This window comes from Natator depressus, chromosome 8, assembly GCF_965152275.1.
Source record: "Natator depressus isolate rNatDep1 chromosome 8, rNatDep2.hap1, whole genome shotgun sequence".
Lineage (NCBI taxonomy): Eukaryota > Metazoa > Chordata > Testudines > Cheloniidae > Natator > Natator depressus.
This window is the reverse complement of record NC_134241.1, coordinates 6,900,364-6,917,384: the sequence shown is the minus strand read 5'-3', so window position 1 is coordinate 6,917,384 and position 17,021 is coordinate 6,900,364. Positions and strand designations below refer to the sequence as shown.

Sequence of the window (17,021 nt, the reverse complement as noted above, 5' to 3'; positions counted from 1 at the left end):
CCCTCAGCCTCTCCTCACAAGTCATGTGTTCCAGTCCCCTAATCATTTTTGTTGCCCTCCTAGGGGACACTTCCTAGGGGACACATCCCCAAAGCCATCCCACCAGTAGCCTGCCCTGGCCCCCCTGTCGGTAGTCTCCGCGCAGGCTGAGAGCCGATCTGAAATGGAGGTTGGCTTGTCCTCTCCCCACTGGAGGTCAGCCCCTCCAAGGTAGGGCTGAGCAGAGCAGACACGTGCAGCAAGGCGCTGTCACTCACACTGCTGCTCCCCTAGCCCCATGGATGAAGAGAGGCCACCCCAGGGCCATTCATCTGTCCCCTTGCACCGCTCCCGTTGGAGAGGAAACCGAGAGAGGGGAATTAATGAAGGAGTGACGAGCGTGTCTGAGTGTGCCAAGGTCGCTCACACAGTCCGCCTCATCCTCGCCATCCCAGAACATAACCACAAAGTGCATAAAATTAATAGTTTATTAATCAACTGATGGCATCATAGAACAAAATGGAGAACGAGTAAGAGACAGGCCGGGCAGGGGGCTGGGCCCAGCTGGAGACAAAGGGTGCTAGCAACACTGGCAATTCCAGACGTGGCAAACAACGGCGACAGCATCACCAACACTAATGCTAAGGACAAATAGGTGACTTGGCTGCTGCAGTGCATCCTGGGTAATGCTGGAGGTAATTGTCATGTGGAACAAACAGGCCCATTTTGCTTTGAAACCCTGTATTTTGCAAACTCCTCTCTAACCTCCTAGCAATTTCCCAACCAAGCAGCCTTTATGGAGTAACAGCACGGGAGCAGAAGAGGGGGAGAAAGGAGCAGCGCTTAGAGACAGCTGTCTCCCAAGTCTCATCTTTGCAGGCTTCCAGATCCCTGCTTCAGCGACAGAGAGAACAGGCAGGCCAAAAAGGAGGGCTGCTGGCCTGGGTCTCAGCAGGAACGTCAGCGAGAGAGAGAGGGAGACTTGGCCAAGGAGAGGCAGATGCTGTAATGCTGGGCTCTCCCTTCCCAGCACTCCAGTCCTCCTGTGCCAAAGCTTGTGCCTGCCGAGACGCTGCTCACTGACCGGCTTCCTCCATGGGAACCTGGCTGTCGCTCGGCTCCTAGGGCTTGATGTTGTAAATATACTTTGGCTTCTGCAACTTTACAAGAGAGTGATCTTAGCATATCTGTGCAAATAGATCTCCTTGGTGTGTGGGCAGCTCCTCATGGCCACTATTGCCAAGGCAGAAGTAGAACGGCTGTGGGCTTAGCTAAAGCTCACCCACAGACTTTCTTAGAGCTAGAGCCAGACAGGGGAGGAGATGGAGTGTGACAAGCACTCCTTGGGGCCTATCTTTGCAGGTTGAGACCCCTCCTTTCTTCCAGTGTTTTTTGCAGGTTGTTTTGTTTCCGCTGAGCTATCCTCCAGCAGTTTGCACTGGCCTTTCTCATCACACCTGGAAGCAGAGCACGGAGCAAGGAAACTGAGCCAGCGTGTCTCAGTACAGGGATGGTACAACAGTGCATCTCTGGGAGTGACAGAGGATTAGCTGAGAAGGCAGGACAAAGTGGTCACTGGTTCAAAATTGAGAAACACGTAGAAAATAAGATGTAGCTTGCACCAGCTGCTGTCACCAGGAACCAATGTTCCCATTCCCAGAATCAGTTGTCCCTTTCTCTCATGCCGCTCAGATTTGGTCTCATGGAATTAAGCATGCTCAAAGATGGCACATGCAATCATTGTGAAGTCACCACTAGAGCTAACCAACCATTACAAAAAAAGTTACAATGCTTTAAAAATTTTCCAATAAAGTTTCATTCATTTCATTGGGTTGTGAAACAAACTCATTTTCTGCTTTTAGAGACTTTTTGGTTCGACCTTTTTTTTTCCTTTCAAAAATTGAAAATTGTCTAAAATGAGTTTTCTGTTTCAGAATCACTTCCAAAAGCTTTGCATTAGACTGATCGCTCCAATTGGCAACAGAAAAGAAAGGGAAAAAAATTTAAAACAAAGAAACAAAACAAAGAAAATCATCAAAACATGGAAAAAATTGAAAAAAATCAAAAATGTTTTCATGGAAACTTCCATTTTTGAAAAAATGGCGAAATTTGGTTAAAAATTTTCAGAGATTTTATGACCAACTCTTGTCACACCACACACCCCCAATCATGAATTTGGTTATAACAGTTACCCACGTCCAACTTCCCATTAAAGCTGTTTTCTCAAATGATCAATAATGATTTGTTTTTGCATAGCATCCCCCTTTGCTTTGATTCCAAGTCTGATCTTTATTTTAGCTCTTTTTTACCTTTTCTCTTGCTCTGTATGGATTCTTCCCAAAGGCCCTGATTCAGCAAAGGGTTTAAAATATATTGAACTTTAAGCATGTACTTAAATCTGTCCTTATTCAGCAAAGCATTTACGTGTGTGATTATGTGTTTGGCTGGATATGGACACACTTAAGCGCATGCTTAAAGTTAAGCACCTGCTGAAGTGCTCTGCTAAATGGGGCCCATAAGTGAAATCTCACTTACTTATTCATTAAACGAAGCATAATGCATAAGGGGATGGAATGCTCCACTCTATTGCTGTGATGCTAGTTATAAGTGGCTTGTTAGAACACATAGTCTCTCCCCTGGGTCATCTGAGCCGGTAGGCGATTTTAGGTCTGTTATGGTAAGTGGCTCTCTGTGTCTGCTTTGTAACTGGTCATAACCCTGCCAATGTACCAGGGAGATGGGTCCAAGCTAGAACTATTGATCTGTCCCTGGCCCTGCACTGGGTGGGGTGATGGCAGAGTGAATAAACTGAACTTCAATCTCAGCCACCACTGCCCCTGCGGCCTTTGGTGTTGGAAAACCAATTCTGATGCTAGTTTTGTCCACCACCGTTTGACACAGAGATGCCCCAAAACCGGAACCATTCCCAGGGTCAGAATACTTCCCTCCCAAATGGAACAGAGTGCAGCTCAACAGGACCCAGATTTCAACCAGGGGATGAGGAGAGAGAAACAACCATCCCTATCAGTGAGTTTGATAGGAGACTCTGCACAGTGCTCAGATGTACTCTAATCCTGCAAACTGTTCCACCTGGCCAGGCCCTGGAGCCCATGCTGCGCCCCAGTGAACTCCGGGGTCGGGGGGGGAGGGGGAGGGGAGGGTGTCCACACGGAACAACTTGCAGGATCAGGACCATAGTGCAGTGATGGGTACTGTATAGACAGGTAGATTGATCCATGTCCTGCTGGTGGGTAATGCAAAAGCTCCCATTTTTGCCCATCTCTAGGGTAACACGGCCTCCCATTTCTCTTCCTCTTGTTGTTGGGGTTTTTTTTTCCCTCTTTCTATATAAAATCACAATCCTCCAAATAATCTAAATAATAATAGAAAAACACAGATGTCATTGTATTCCTCTCCCGTCCCCAGCCTTGTCTCTGTCTCTTTCCTCGCACACACATACGGAGCCGATGGGAAAGCACTCCGCAAGGTACCCAGTGAAAATGCTGTCAGTTGTCACGTCCTTCAGGGACAGATGTAAAATGAATGTTATTTTGCAAAAAAAAAGGCCCGCCCTCTCATCCAAAAGCTGACAAGCCCTAACAGGCCTCATTTTCCAGAGACAAAAATAACTATTTTCAAAATTCACAGCAGGGCCGTCGCCTACACACGCTGCACCAAGAGAAACCTGTGGGGAGAAATGTAAAACGCGTTGTGTAAATGTAAATGCACCACACGTTAAAAATGCTTTTAAAGCTGTTTACCCCCTTTCTTCCTGGCCAGCCCCCTTCTGTGGCACATGCGGGCGCACACTCTCTCTCACGCATGCCACAGGAAGGTCAGCAGTAAAAGGAAGCAGAAGTGGAGGACCAGCAATTTGCACTCTGTCGCGCTCAGAGAGGACTGGCCTCAGATGATCTCCTCAGTTAAATTCCCAAGGAAGGAGGGCGGTATGGTATCCCCCCTTTGCTGGCAGGACTGAGCAAGCATGGAGATTCACTCGGCAGCCAGGGAAGCAGTGGGTGCCTGTTTGGTGCAAACACATCATCAGAGTGTTTTGAGTAAGGAACAGCTCTGGGAACAAACAAAAGAGATGCCTGCAGTTTGCAGCCCAGCAAGGTGTTACTACACACTGATCCCACACCTGCATTCCTCCCTACATCCCCATCGTCAAGCTGCACTACATTTGCCACCAGCTCCTTGTGGATCCCCTGGGAATCCACGCACACCCTGGAAAATAGACCGAACAGAGCAAGTGTCCGAGAGACCTGGTCCTCTGTTCCAGAGCTGGCATCAACATGGCAGCAAGGCCATGAGGCAAGCTGCTCTGCTGTCACTGCAAAGGTGTGTGTGGGGTGGGGGTGGGGGGGCTGTCTGGCAGAGGACACCCCTGGGAGTTGAGAATCAGGGAGCTGCCTTCTTTCAAACCCATTGTGCTGGTGGTGGTGGAGGGGGGGTAAGTGAATCCACACATATCTGTCCACGTGGGTGTACATGCATGAGTCTGTACAATAGATGAATGTAAACTGGGGTTGTTCTATACTGAAACAGCTGACGCCCCATAAGTTCTCAGTGCAAACGCGTCTCCAATACACCACAGGGCCATGCTGATCCAGGCCCATATACAGTCTGTTTGCCTTTGTGTCCATTAGGGATAGTATTCTCTTGCCGCCCCCAGGCTGTGCCTGGTCTCTGAGCCAGGGACCATCAACATAAAACTAAGTGTGCCTCGCCTTCACTGTGCTGCCACCTGCCGTAAAGCCTTCAGGAGGGAAAAGCTGTCGTCGGGGCTAAGTGAGAAAGGACAGGCAGGGTTCCCAGAGCAGGGGCACATGGGGCGACACACTCACTAGGGTTCCATAAGGTGACAGCACATTTTATAGAGCCAGGCAGTCAGGGAAACCTGCCCTGAGAGCAGCCTTCAGCAGGCCAGCCTCCCTCGTATGAACCACTTGAGAACATCCTCATGCAGCTTCAAGTACCGTGGGTTTGATCTGCGTCTAAAGCTTTGCTCCCAGGATGGTGCGTTTGAACTGGTCCCTGGGTTGATCGCTTACGGCAAGTTTCATTCTTTTGCACTGGAACGGGCTAGACAGCTTGACAACCAGCGACCGATGTAACGTGCACTGAACAGGATTGCAGGACCCCCGTCGCTCTCCCTCGCCCACCCTAACCTGGGCACCTGCTCCTTGCAGACCGGATGGCTATCCCTACAGGTTGCTCAATTTGGGGGAGTCCGGAGGGAAAGACATCGGGGGGCTTTTGTGACTGGCTGGCCTTGTGCGCGGGTCCACTGGTGCAAGGGAAAGTGAGAGTGCGCTGCTGTCTCTGTGGCCATCTGCCTCTCTCCCTCCCATTGTCCTGGCCATTTGGAACACCCACCTTGAGCGGCTGCGTCTGGAGTTCTGTGGAAGCCCCATCAGATGCGGTTTGACATCAGCCTGGTGTTCAGCTTCCGGAAAAAGGAGCGCAGTTTGCAGATCTTGCACTTCTTCTTCTTGTTTTTATTTCTCAGCGGCCCACCACCTCCCTCCCAATCCTCCGCTTCCTCCTCGCTGGCCCACGGCCCCCAGGCACCGCCGTTGAAGTCCGGGTGGGCCCGGGGGTTCTCGGCCGGGTACCTAACTGGGATCGCAGTCCGGTTGTAGTGGACGAGCCTCTTCAAGAGAGCCCTGACCACGTCTGGGCGCTGGTCCGACAGGTCGTCGCGCTCGTAGGGGTCAGCCGAGATGTTGAAGAGCCAGACGGATTTGCGCACGCTATCCGTCAGCCGCTCCAGGTTCCACCAACTCCCTGGGAAGTTGGTCAGCATCTGCGGAGGGATCCAGTCGCTGTAGCCAGGGTCACCAGTCAGAAGCTTCCATTCCCTCACCCGTATGGAGGCCTGCACAGCTGTGTTCCATATGCCAAAGCCGCCCTCCAGGGAGCCGTGCTTGGCGTGGTTGTAGAGGGGGTCGATGTTGTGTAGGATTTCAGTGCGCGGGGACTCCTTGCCCTCGCTGATGGCCGGCCACACATTGTACCCATCCAGGCCCTTGGCTTCAGACACGTTGCCCCCAGCCAGGGTCACCAGCGTAGGGTACCAGTCTGTGATGTGGACCAGCGCCCAGCTGGTCCTACGCTTGCGTTTGATCAGGGGGCTGTGGACAAAGCCGATGCCGCGGACCCCGCCTTCCCAGTAGGTCCCTTTGCGGCCTCGCAGAGGCCAGTTGCTTCCCCCGGAAAACGTCTGCCCGCCGTTGTCCGTGGAGAACACAATCACACTGTTGTCATAGTAACCGTACTTCTTGAGTGCCCAGGTGATGTTCCTCACGGCCTCATCCATGCACGTCACCATCGCGGCGTATTTGCGCCGAGCCACGTTGCCCATGGAGCGGTAGCGGTAGATGTACTCTTTGGGGGACTGCAGGGGCGTGTGCACGGCTTGGAACGCCACATAGATAAAGATGGGCTCCTTGGGGTTGTGGGTGGCCAGGATCTTGTTCACTCGCTGGGCATAGAGGAAGGTTGAGTACTTCCCACTCTGGTCCCACGCTACGTTCTCCCCTTCGTGCAGGTCGTAGCCACAGACGCCGGGTCCGTCGCAGGTGTCGTAGGTGTAGTAATCCACGTTGCCTGTCAGGGAGCCCAGAAAGGTGTCGAAGCCTCGCCGGGTGGGCAGGCATTCCTTTTTGTAGAAGCCAAGGTGCCACTTGCCCACCATGTGCGTCGAGTAGCCGGCTTCCTGCAGCTTTTGGGGCAGCGTGACCTGATCCAGGGGCAGACAGTTGGGCTGCCGGGGCCGGATGATGGAGTGCTGAAGGCCCGTGTGGATCTGGTACCTGCGAGGGGAATGAAGAAAAACAAAAGAGAGAAATTAGTTCTGATCCAGAAAAGCTCTGAGCCTCCATTCCTTAGTGGAGCCTGCCTGTGTGCCTGGGAGAGGAAACACATTGCACTAGGTTTGACAAGGCAGACCCCTATTTAACAGCTGTCCCAACCACACACTCCTGTCCAAGTTGCTCTATCTAAATCCATTGCATCCACTATCATTTGGAAAGCCGGTTATGTATCCTACAGGAACAAACTGTGCAAAATCAGTTCAGTAAATGCCCCTCCAGCCAGCAGTGCAGGATGGTCATTGGGCTGCTCTCCTGTAAAAAGCTAGATTACTTGTGTTGCATGAGTCATCCCGTTGAGGTCAGTGGGGCTACTTGTGTGAGCAAGGGCTCAACAAGATGAGTAAGGCTTGCACAATCTAGCAGTTTGCTGTGTGTCCATAGGGTGACTAAGTCAGTCCTGGGAATATTAGCTTCCTTCCTCCCATTCCCAAATTCAGGTAGTTTCTCTCTTCTAGTAGCACTCAGGTGGCATCTGTTCTATCCAGACCCTTAGCACCAAGAGACTGAGATGAGCCAGGCTTCATACAATGAACACTGATCTCCAAGTGCTGTCATAGGTTTCCTGTAGACATGCAGCATACCCTAGAGACATGCAGCCATGGGCTGCCATCACAAGATGCATCTACAGTGAAAGCACTATATGGCTCATCAGAGAGTCAGCCTGCACCCTCTACAGGAGAAGACTATGGACTTAGAGGTGGTTGCACATACCTCCCTCACAGTGCCATTGTGAGAATCCAGCAATTAATGGCTGTAAAGCCAAGCAAGTAGGAAAAGCACTAAAAACATGTCAAGTATTGTTATTACTACTATGAGAGGAAAGCCTCCTACGGCCTCATGGTCAAAGCAAACACCACATGGACGATGCCACTCTATGACCCCATGAGTCAGTGTAAAGGGAAGAAAGGATCATATAATGCACAGCCACAGAGACTATCACGTTAACACCATGGCCATGCAGATACCAGCTCTTTCTTTCCCAGTTGTTCACAAAGGTTGCAGCTGTCTCCCTCCATTTTGGGGGTCTGATGGAGGAGCTGGAGGTTCTCCCTTTTCAGGTGGTTATTGATTTGTGTTATAGCCATCAGTTTCCAAAGGCTCTGCAGACATGGGCATGCACCATTTGAGCCGCTTTACAGATGGGAAGCCTGAGGTACAGGTACAGGCTACGACTGTCAAATACAGCCAGTGATTTTGGTTGCCTACCCGAAGGCACCTTTAAAACTTTTGGCCTAAGTGACTTGCCCAGCACTCACACAGCAAGTCAGGAATAGATCCTCATGTTTCCGGACTCCCAGCCTGATGCCTGGTCGCCTAGATCAGTGGTTTTCAACCAGGGGTCCAGGGCCCCTTGGGGGGCCACGAGCAGGTTTCAGGGGGTCTGCCAAGCAGGGCCAGTGGTAGACTCGCTGAGGCTCAGGGCAGAAAGCTGAAGCCCCACCTCATGGGGCTGAAGCCTGGATCCCTGAGCCCTGCCACCCGGGGCTGAAGCCAAAGCCTGAGCAACTTAGCTTTGCGGGGGCCCCTGTGGCATGGGGCCCTGGGCAATTGCCCTGCTTGCTACCCCCTAACGCCAACCCAGGCTTTTATATGCAGAAAACCAGTTGTTGTGGCACAGGTGGGCCGTGGAGTTTTTATAGCATGTTGGGGGGAAACAGGACTCAGAAACAAAAAAGTCGAGAACCCCTGACCTAGATCATGCTATATCTCTTTAAGTACTTATCTGGACCCGCATTCCCACAGTGTCTGAACACTCACAATCTTTATTATTTATCCTCACGCATCCACGTGGGGCAGGGCAGGGCTTTTATCCCCATTGTACAGGTGGGAAATGGAGACACAGAGAGATTAAATGACTTGCCTGAGGTCACACAAGTCCATGGTGGAGCAAGGGCATGGATCCCTCTCTCCCAAGTTCTAGGCTAGCACCCTAACCACTGAACCACCAGGGCTAACGGACCACATTTAGCCCTGGCATAATATCATTTGACTTCAATGGGAGTTGTGCCTGCTTACACAGTGCTCAGTTTGGTTCAAGATCCCTGCCCCATGGAGTCTACAGTGTAAAGTTTCAAGCAATTTATTACACAATACACAAAACAATTCTTTTCCAAGGGATTCTTCCTAAGAGAGCCTCAAGGTTTTACTACTTGGGTATTTTCCATAGGGCTATCTCATAAACACCTGCCCACAGTAACCTGGGGTTAACTGGTCAGAAGAGAAGGGAAGAAACTGTTAAGTTTCCCAGGACAGTGACAGGTGAAGTTGTTGTCTTACCTGCCCGTTATAAGTTGGCTCCTGGATGGGGTACAGATGGGCTGGATGTAATAATTCTCCAGTTTAACTCCTTCGGCTGCTAGCCGGTCTAGCATTGGTGTCTGTATGTCTGAGCCATGGTACCCAATATCATGGTACCCCTGGTCATCAGTCAGAATGAAGATGATGTGAGGTGGTCTGGAGAAGGCAGGAGGGAGCGATTTCTCCATTGGGTCCATGGAAAAGTCCCTTACCAAACTGGGTTTCATCCAGTCCCAGGACAAGTAGCCAAAACTAAGCAGGCTGACTAGTGAGAAACCTGTGAGAGCATAAACAGCCATGCTGGACCAAGCATTCAGACTTCTAAGGGTGGTTATTGTCCAAGCATCTTCCACTGAGAAAGAGGAATAGGAGACCTCTTCCTCCTCCAAAAAAAATCACAATCTACCCTCCCACCCTAGGGTCTATTCTTTCAAATTCCTTTGGCAAGTTTTATAGAAACAACTCTCTCTCTCTCTCTCTTTAAAAAAAGAAGAAGAAGAAGTAATTAAATCCACCAGTGCCGTAGAGCTGTTTCCAGTAAAAAGAAAATAATCTTCAAGCTGATACAGTCAAAGACACATGCACCATAAAGTTAATTTCCTCTGGGATGTTATTTAGTTTCCAAAAGTGCTGCAATGGCTCGTTTTTAATACAACTACCCAAAACCCAGCTAGAGACCACGCTGGATTCTTGTCCCGTTCAGCTGTTGGAACGCCGGGCTAGCCAAATGGCTCGTTAAGCCCTGTCTCAGCAGAATATATTCTTTTTATGTAAACCCCAGTGCAAGATGGAGCCAAAGTTCAAGCCCACAGCTGTTGAGTCCTCTTCCTCACCCCACGGTGATGAACCAGGCTCTCCCTTCTTCACAGTTTGCACCGAAAAGATTTCTTGGCAAGACCAGATCACCATTATTCTCCTTTCTTCCTTCCCTTGTTTTGCTTTGTTTTTCCTTTCCCCTTTCCCCTTCTTCCAAATGAGCTCCCTCAAGAATCCCTGAAGTTTTTCAAAACTGGACAAAGAGCTCTGGAAGCTCCCTGCTTAGCTTTGCTCAAACTGCAACCCGAGTGATGAGAGCAGAGCCAGAGGGGGAAAGAGAGAAAGTTCCCTCCTGAAAAGACTAGCGAGGAAGGCAGAAAGTTATAACATCTGCCCAGGAGACAGGCTAAGCAGCCAGGTTTAAGGGGAGTCTGAGCTTCAGCCCCTCCCAGTTCTTTCACTGACTTCAAGGAAAAAGGCTGGGAAGCCCAGAGCCCTGCAGGGTCCTAACACTGGTTCTGTTCCCCTGCTTTATAGCTGCAGCGTGGATGTCTCCTTCTCTGATGTGTGCAGGGAACTAATTCCAGGAGCAGCACACAGAGGTTTCTTGCCCACATTCCTGGAGGCATTTTCATTTTTCTGAACCTGAAGGTTTTAAACAGGATGCTTCACCCTCCAGATGCATCAAGGCTCCTGGTAGGCCTGTCTGGCATTCCTCACCATGACCCCCAGCCAGACAAATATGTTCTTCTGGAGTCACTGCAGGGTAAATTCCTGAGACTGCAGAAAAACCTTCCCCCACCGCTACCCCTTTCTCGCCCTTGCAGAGATGTGTCCAGATGATATAAAGAGCTGGTGGCAGAGGTAGGCCTGGAATGGTGATGGATAAATAGTGGAGCCCACCCTCAGTGCTACAGTAATATAAATAAATAAATAACAGTTGAAAGATTCCCTGTTCAGGGGAAATGGCAATGATTAGTTATAGATCTTGGAAAATTAATAACACAGGACTATCTAATGGTACTCAGGACTCTTCAACTGTAGATCTCAAAGCACTTTCCAAAGTTGAGTTAGCATTATTATTCCCATTTTACAGATGGGGAAACTGAGGCAGGGAGCGGTTAAATGTCTTGTCCAAGGTTGCATGGCAAGTGAGGAGCAATAGAATCAATGTCTCTTCCAGCATAGGTACTTAAATGGTCTGCATTATAGCAGTCCCCAAGAATTAGTTTAGTGTCCTATACAACCCTTCAGGTAGATGTCAATGTAGATATATAGGTGTTACTCCCATGTAGGTGTAGGTATATAGATGTGGCTCCTCTATAGATCTGAATATAGAATAGTTCAAAGCAGTTTTAGGAATACCTGTCATTGTTTCAATAGCTACTTAAGTGCCAGTGGTGCTGGTGTATGTCAATGAAAAGGGCCATTTTCTTGCTACATCCTATCACCAAGTCCAGGCTGATGCCCAGTCGTGCTCACCTTACTCACAAGAGTCTTCTCCTCTCGACTTTAATGAGCAGGATTTGGCTTGTAATGGGAAAACCTCAAATTCAGAATACGTTGTTCTAATAAAAAACGGTTGCACGTTTGCTATAGCCTAGTGAGAGCCCAGGGACCCTGGGAAAGTCAAACGTTTGTTCAAGGCACCTGGGTTGTCATTCACTCAGCAGAGAGGAGGTTGCACTGCAGATTTCTCGGGCTCTAAGGAGGTGGTAATTGTCTCAAATTCTCTGACACGACAGCATCAATTATCTATATGTATGTACATGCATAATGATGAGGTATTCTGATTTCACTTTCTCCGGTTTACACCAGCAACTTGAGTGGAACAACTCCTGATTTCACCTGGGGCAAGGTAGATCAGAATCAGGCCCCAGACATTTCCCTCTCCACTGTCCTGATCTTTAAAGGGGGATTCGGGAGGGTACTGTAACCCTCTTCACCCCTCACTAGAACTAAAAAATGCATGTGACAACATGGGCTGGGCAGTGGGGCTCATCTCCTGCCTCCGAGATCCCATTCACCAGTTTCATCCCCTAGGCCTGTGGTTCTCAACTACGCATACCCTGGGGGTGTGCAGAGGTCTTCCGGGGCTACATCAACTCCTCTAGATATTTGCCTGGTTTTACAACAGGCTACACTAAAAGCACTAGTGAAAGCAGTACAAACTAAAATTTCATACAGACAAACACTTACTTGTTTATACTGCTCTTTATACTATACACTGAAATGTAAGTACAATCTTTATGTTCCAATTGATTTATTTTATAATGATATGGTAATGATGAGAAAGGCAGCCATTTTCCAGTAATTGTGTGCTGCGATACTTTTGTATTTTTATGGCGGATTTTCATAAGCAAGTAGTTTTTAAGCGAGGTGAACCTTGGGCTATGCAAGACAAATCAGACTCCTGAAAGGGGGACTGTCATCTGGAAAGGCTAAGAGCCACTGGGCTAGGTTTACAAGCAAAATGGGGCAGCTGCACTTTCGAGGGAGCTGTCGGTCTTTAGGACCGCAGAGGCAGGTGCTTCAGTTCAGCTTCTTGGACAAGTCCCCCTGTGAGGCTCTTGTAGTTCTGTTGACTCAGTCGAGCAGCTGGGTGAGTTTATTCAGCACTACTCTTCTCTCTTGCTATCTCACTCTCTCCTCCAGTTGTGGGAAGCCATGACTGGAACTGTGGCTCCCATGACAAGTTAAAGCTTTGTCTATTTCCCCTACAGTCCCCAAGCCACAGCTTGTAACTCTTCCCCATGAAGACCCCAGGCGCAGCCCCAGAAGAAAGATTCAGCAGGCTACGGAATGCTTCTCACTTAAAGGAGGTTGGAGTCTTGGAAGAAAATGCAACGGTTCTGTCCGGTCTGGGTGCTTTTCACACAGCAGTTTCTGGATGGGAGACGGCACCGACAGACTGAGAGTGGAAGAGGAAGAGGTTGTGTCCCTGGAAACTCACTGGGATTGTGATGGCAGAAAGAATTAGAGAGTCACCGGTACCCCAGGGAGTTTTCCACCTGTCTTCCCAAGTACAAAACGTTTAAAGGAAGGGGTGGAAATTAACTCAGTCCCTGCCCCAGCAGCGCTGCACATTACCCAAGACACTATATGGTTATATCTACATATGTTGGTGCACATTAGCTGTTATCATCTGTTTAGTAATTTAGTAGAGACTAAGGTGATGGGGTGCTATAGAAAAACCAAAAATAGATACACAGATTAGAGAGATAGATCTATCTTCTGGACAGCAGCCTTGTGTCTTTTCACATTGGCAAACATTCATGCACGCGTAGGGAAGTACAGTGGTGTGATGTAGTGGGTGGAAAGGGGGTTGAAGCCAGGACTCTTGGGCTCTGTTTTTTATTCTGCCACAACTTGTTGCTTAATAACAGGCATGTCACTTAACCTATCTGTGCCTCATTTGATCCGTCCATAAAAACAGGGATTCCTGCCGGACCTTCCAGGAAGCATGTTAATGTTAGTAAAACATTCTTGAGATCCTCAGGCCAGAGGCAGTGAGTTATTTCCAAGTCTAATCCTGGCACTTTCTAAATAATAAATAGCAGTTGGTTTTGGTAAATGTCTCCTAGAAACACGAACATAATGGCCTTTCCCTTTCTGATTTTGTCTTTTACCATGTAAAAACAATGCTATTTTATTCCCTTTGTTTATAACAGAACTTGACGTTAACAGGAGATTTTTCTTAATGTTCTTCTTTGTCTGTGCCCTGGTACCACTGATCACATCAAAATTGCTCTGGGAATAGTATTTTTTAAGTTACCTGCTGCTGCACAGACACCACATAATTTTATAGGTCCTATACACATTGTGTCTATTTTTTCTTCTTGCTTATTTTCTTTGTTGCAGAGGGGCAGTTTGGGTTTTAGAAGGCCGTCATATTCAGAATCCGTTAGACATGGGTTGTAAACAATGATTAGAACAATTTTAAGATGCAGCACATTTTGGGACTAAACTACTTACCAGCAACCCCCTAAACCAGATTATCATCCTCAACAGGAGAGCAAAAATATCAGCAGGCAGCAGACTTGGCAAAGTTTGATTTCTCTGTGCTGTCTGAGCAGCAGTGCCAGACCAAGTTGGAAGGGAAAGAGGAGAGGGCCCGGGAGGAGGAGCAGAGAGATTAGGCTGGAGCAGTCTGGAGGATGTCAGGACTGAGGCACATTGACAAGGCTTTGGGGGTGGGGAAGGGAAGTACTGGAATAGCAAGGTCAGGACTGAGGTGGGTTGGCAGAGCTGCGGGGCGGGGGGGGGCAGGAATGGACTAGAAGGGAGTGATGCAAGTCTGTGCATAACATCCTGCTGGATACCGAGGGTGTAAACAAGAAGAGCTGCACAACTGTAAGCAGCATGGAACATGCTTTTAACCCCAGCGCAGGCAAAATAATGAGCTACTTCTGCTCCTGGGTGCTGAGTGAGCTCAGTACACATGGTACCAGAGAGGGAAGGCAGTGAAGGGCTGCGGGGGCTGAAGAGTGGAACATGCTGGGAAGGAAACGCAGTGGTATAAGATAGCGAGTGTGATTGGGAGTACAGGGTGGGGAGGCAACAACTGGAGCGAGAGGGCCAGAGACTCCAGAGCTAGAGGCAGAGAGATGAGAGAGGGCGTCATGGTCTTGGGGAAGGAAAGCCACCGCTGGACAGAGCGTCCATGTCTGCTGCAGGCCCTAGAGAGAAAGAAGGAAGAAATCATAGCCGGAGGCAGGAAGAACGGACACAGCTTTGGGATGGGTTGTGTTCCAGGAGCTCAGGCACAGGGACCAAATGTAGGAGGTTGATGCGCCACCGTCAGCAAACGGTGACTCACTGCAGAGCAGCGAGGAACTCCTAACTGCGCCATGTCAAAGTACAGAACACTGAGGCCCAGATCTTGCTCTCAGTTACCCTGGTGTAAACTAAAGCCAATGGAATTATTCTGGATTTACACCTATGTCAGTGAATGCAGAATCTGTTCCAAAGTGTTCAATCTAAACAGCTGGCCTAACATGGCAGAGACGCTGGCACAGATTGTAAACATAAGGCAAAGTTCTGCTCTTAGTTATACCTGTGTCAGTGACAGGTTTGGACGGGCCTCAGATGGGACTTAGAGAGATCCAGGACATGTAGGTTTTCCAAGAGCCAAGACTCCTCCATGCAGTGACAGGTTTAGCACAGAAAGCATGGAGCTGTACATCCAAGTCCTGGCTGCCCGGAGATCAAGGACCCAAGAGAACTTCAATCTACTGATCTATTTGGGAGGGGGCCCCCACCACTAGAAAAGATTGGGTCCAGAAAAAGCAGGAGGGTATGTAGGCGGGGGTATGGGCTGGCTCTGACTGCCCTCTGTTGCCCCTTGTGCTTTAATTTAGCATGCTACCATATCATGCATAATAGGGCATGCTCGGAGAAACCCCACAATGCCGTGTGCACAAGTCGAGCACCAGAGACAGCAAACAGCAGGAGGGCAGCACGCATAGGAAGCCAAGCCGTGAGGCAGCTGCGCCCCCAGACAGTCACCAAACGAAGTTATAGCTGCAGAGCTTTCAAGCCCCTTCTCTGAGGGGAGCAAAGACTATGGCCATGGCCTTGGGCCATAACAGCTGTGCTAGGCCCGTGAGTCATCATTGCCTGAGCTGACCTCTGGGACAGATTCCCAGGGCCCCTACTCGTCCAGAGCTGCCGTGCGTACAATTAGAGGCGCTTTCTCAGTGATGCACGTGGACTCCTCCAGACACTCACCAGTTTTAGGCTGAGACATAATCACTGTAGAGGTCAAGGTTTGAGGTTTGAGGTCCAGACACACTGGACCGCGATCACTTCAACGGGAAGCGATGGAGCAATGTGGGGAACACCGAGGGTCCTGTCCATTCAGGTCATAATTCATTATCTTTCTGCCAGTCAGTAAAATGGCCTGACCTCCTTGAGCTGGTTTGTGGGTCGGTTCGGCTCCGACCTCATGTTGCGTCTCTGGCAGTTGTTGCTAGGTAACAAGCGACCTGCCTTCCCTCTACGCTCAGCCAGCGAGGCTGTGTTGTGATGGTGTGACACTTGTTATGACTGATGTAATGGAATCCAGCCCTCTGCCCAGGTGGAACAGCACAGGCCGGATCTAATTTCTAGTGTGTGTTTCATCACGGATAAATATTAATACACCAGGAGTGAGTCGGTTTTGAAGGTTCTAGACGGCAGCTGGCGCGCAGGGTAGACATGTCCACCTGGCGAGGGAAGGGCGTGAAATGGGTTCTCCCCTGAGCAAGAGTAAGAAGGCGGGGAAATGGGAGGTAAGAGGAAGAATCGATAAGCTGAACTTAGTAACCAGTGGAGAAACCAGTGTAAAAAGCGGGCCCCTAAACGGCCTATTTGAAAGAGTGCAGGAGGGAGCCACGTGCAGGTTGAAGAAGAGGTAGGAGCTGGTGGGGGAAGCGGGTTGAAGCAGCAAAATGTGGGGGGAAAGGAGACATAATTAATGACAGTTATTATAAGAAGGGGCTTGACGCTGAGCCGTGCCAGCTCATGCTTGGCGTCCCCAAGGGGAAGGGGATAAAATGGCTCCAGGCCTTACTTTTATCTCCCTCAATCCTGCTGCACAGCTCCAATGGGAGGCAGTGGGAGGTGAGTGGGGGATCTGGGTTCCAGGTTGCCATGAGAACTGAGTGGCTCACTGGGGGATCCCTCTGCTCTCCCCACAATCTCTTTGAGTGGGGCATTTTAGCTCAGTTATCTCATTTCTTCTGTCTGCCTTATCTCTCTGAAACAGCCAGGGTCACTGTCTTGGACTCTGTGGCCCGTTCACTCTCCCTGATTCTCATTCAGCTGGAGAGGAAGCTGGCCCTATCTGCAGGGCACTGGGCAGGCATTGCCATCCCTCGCATTACACTAGTGTACAGCTGTCCCAAGCGGCAGTAGAGCAGGACAGAGTCACAGACCCAGTCCTTGGAGTGAGGGAGGGACTGGAGCTACGCAGCAGCCCTGGAAGCAGTTGTTATATGCAGCTCTGCACATAGCTGCTGCTAAGGCCAGGATCTGGCTCACTGGGGCAGTGGCAGGTGGCGATGCAGCCACACAGGAGATGCAGGCCTTGGGTAATTGCAACACTCGTCCCCGGAGCTGGTGAAGTCA

General features: G+C 49.7%; 1 protein-coding gene across 2 annotated transcripts; it reads right to left on the bottom strand.

Annotated features, from left to right (window-relative positions):
* Positions 1-485: 485 nt before the first annotated feature.
* On the bottom strand, positions 486-10,339 carry ARSI (arylsulfatase family member I). Of its 2 annotated transcripts, XM_074960299.1 has the most exons (3): positions 9,135-10,339; positions 5,359-6,797; positions 486-3,664 (listed from the first exon to the last, which is right to left on the bottom strand). In XM_074960299.1, exons 1-2 carry the CDS (start codon positions 9,452-9,454, stop codon positions 5,396-5,398), a joined length of 1,722 nt encoding a protein of 573 aa, XP_074816400.1. In that variant the 5' UTR covers positions 9,455-10,339; the 3' UTR covers positions 486-3,664; positions 5,359-5,395. The 2 variants fall into 2 exon arrangements, with proteins under 2 accessions (XP_074816400.1, XP_074816399.1); XM_074960298.1 differs by having other exon boundaries at positions 486-6,797.
* Positions 10,340-17,021: the final 6,682 nt, after the last annotated feature.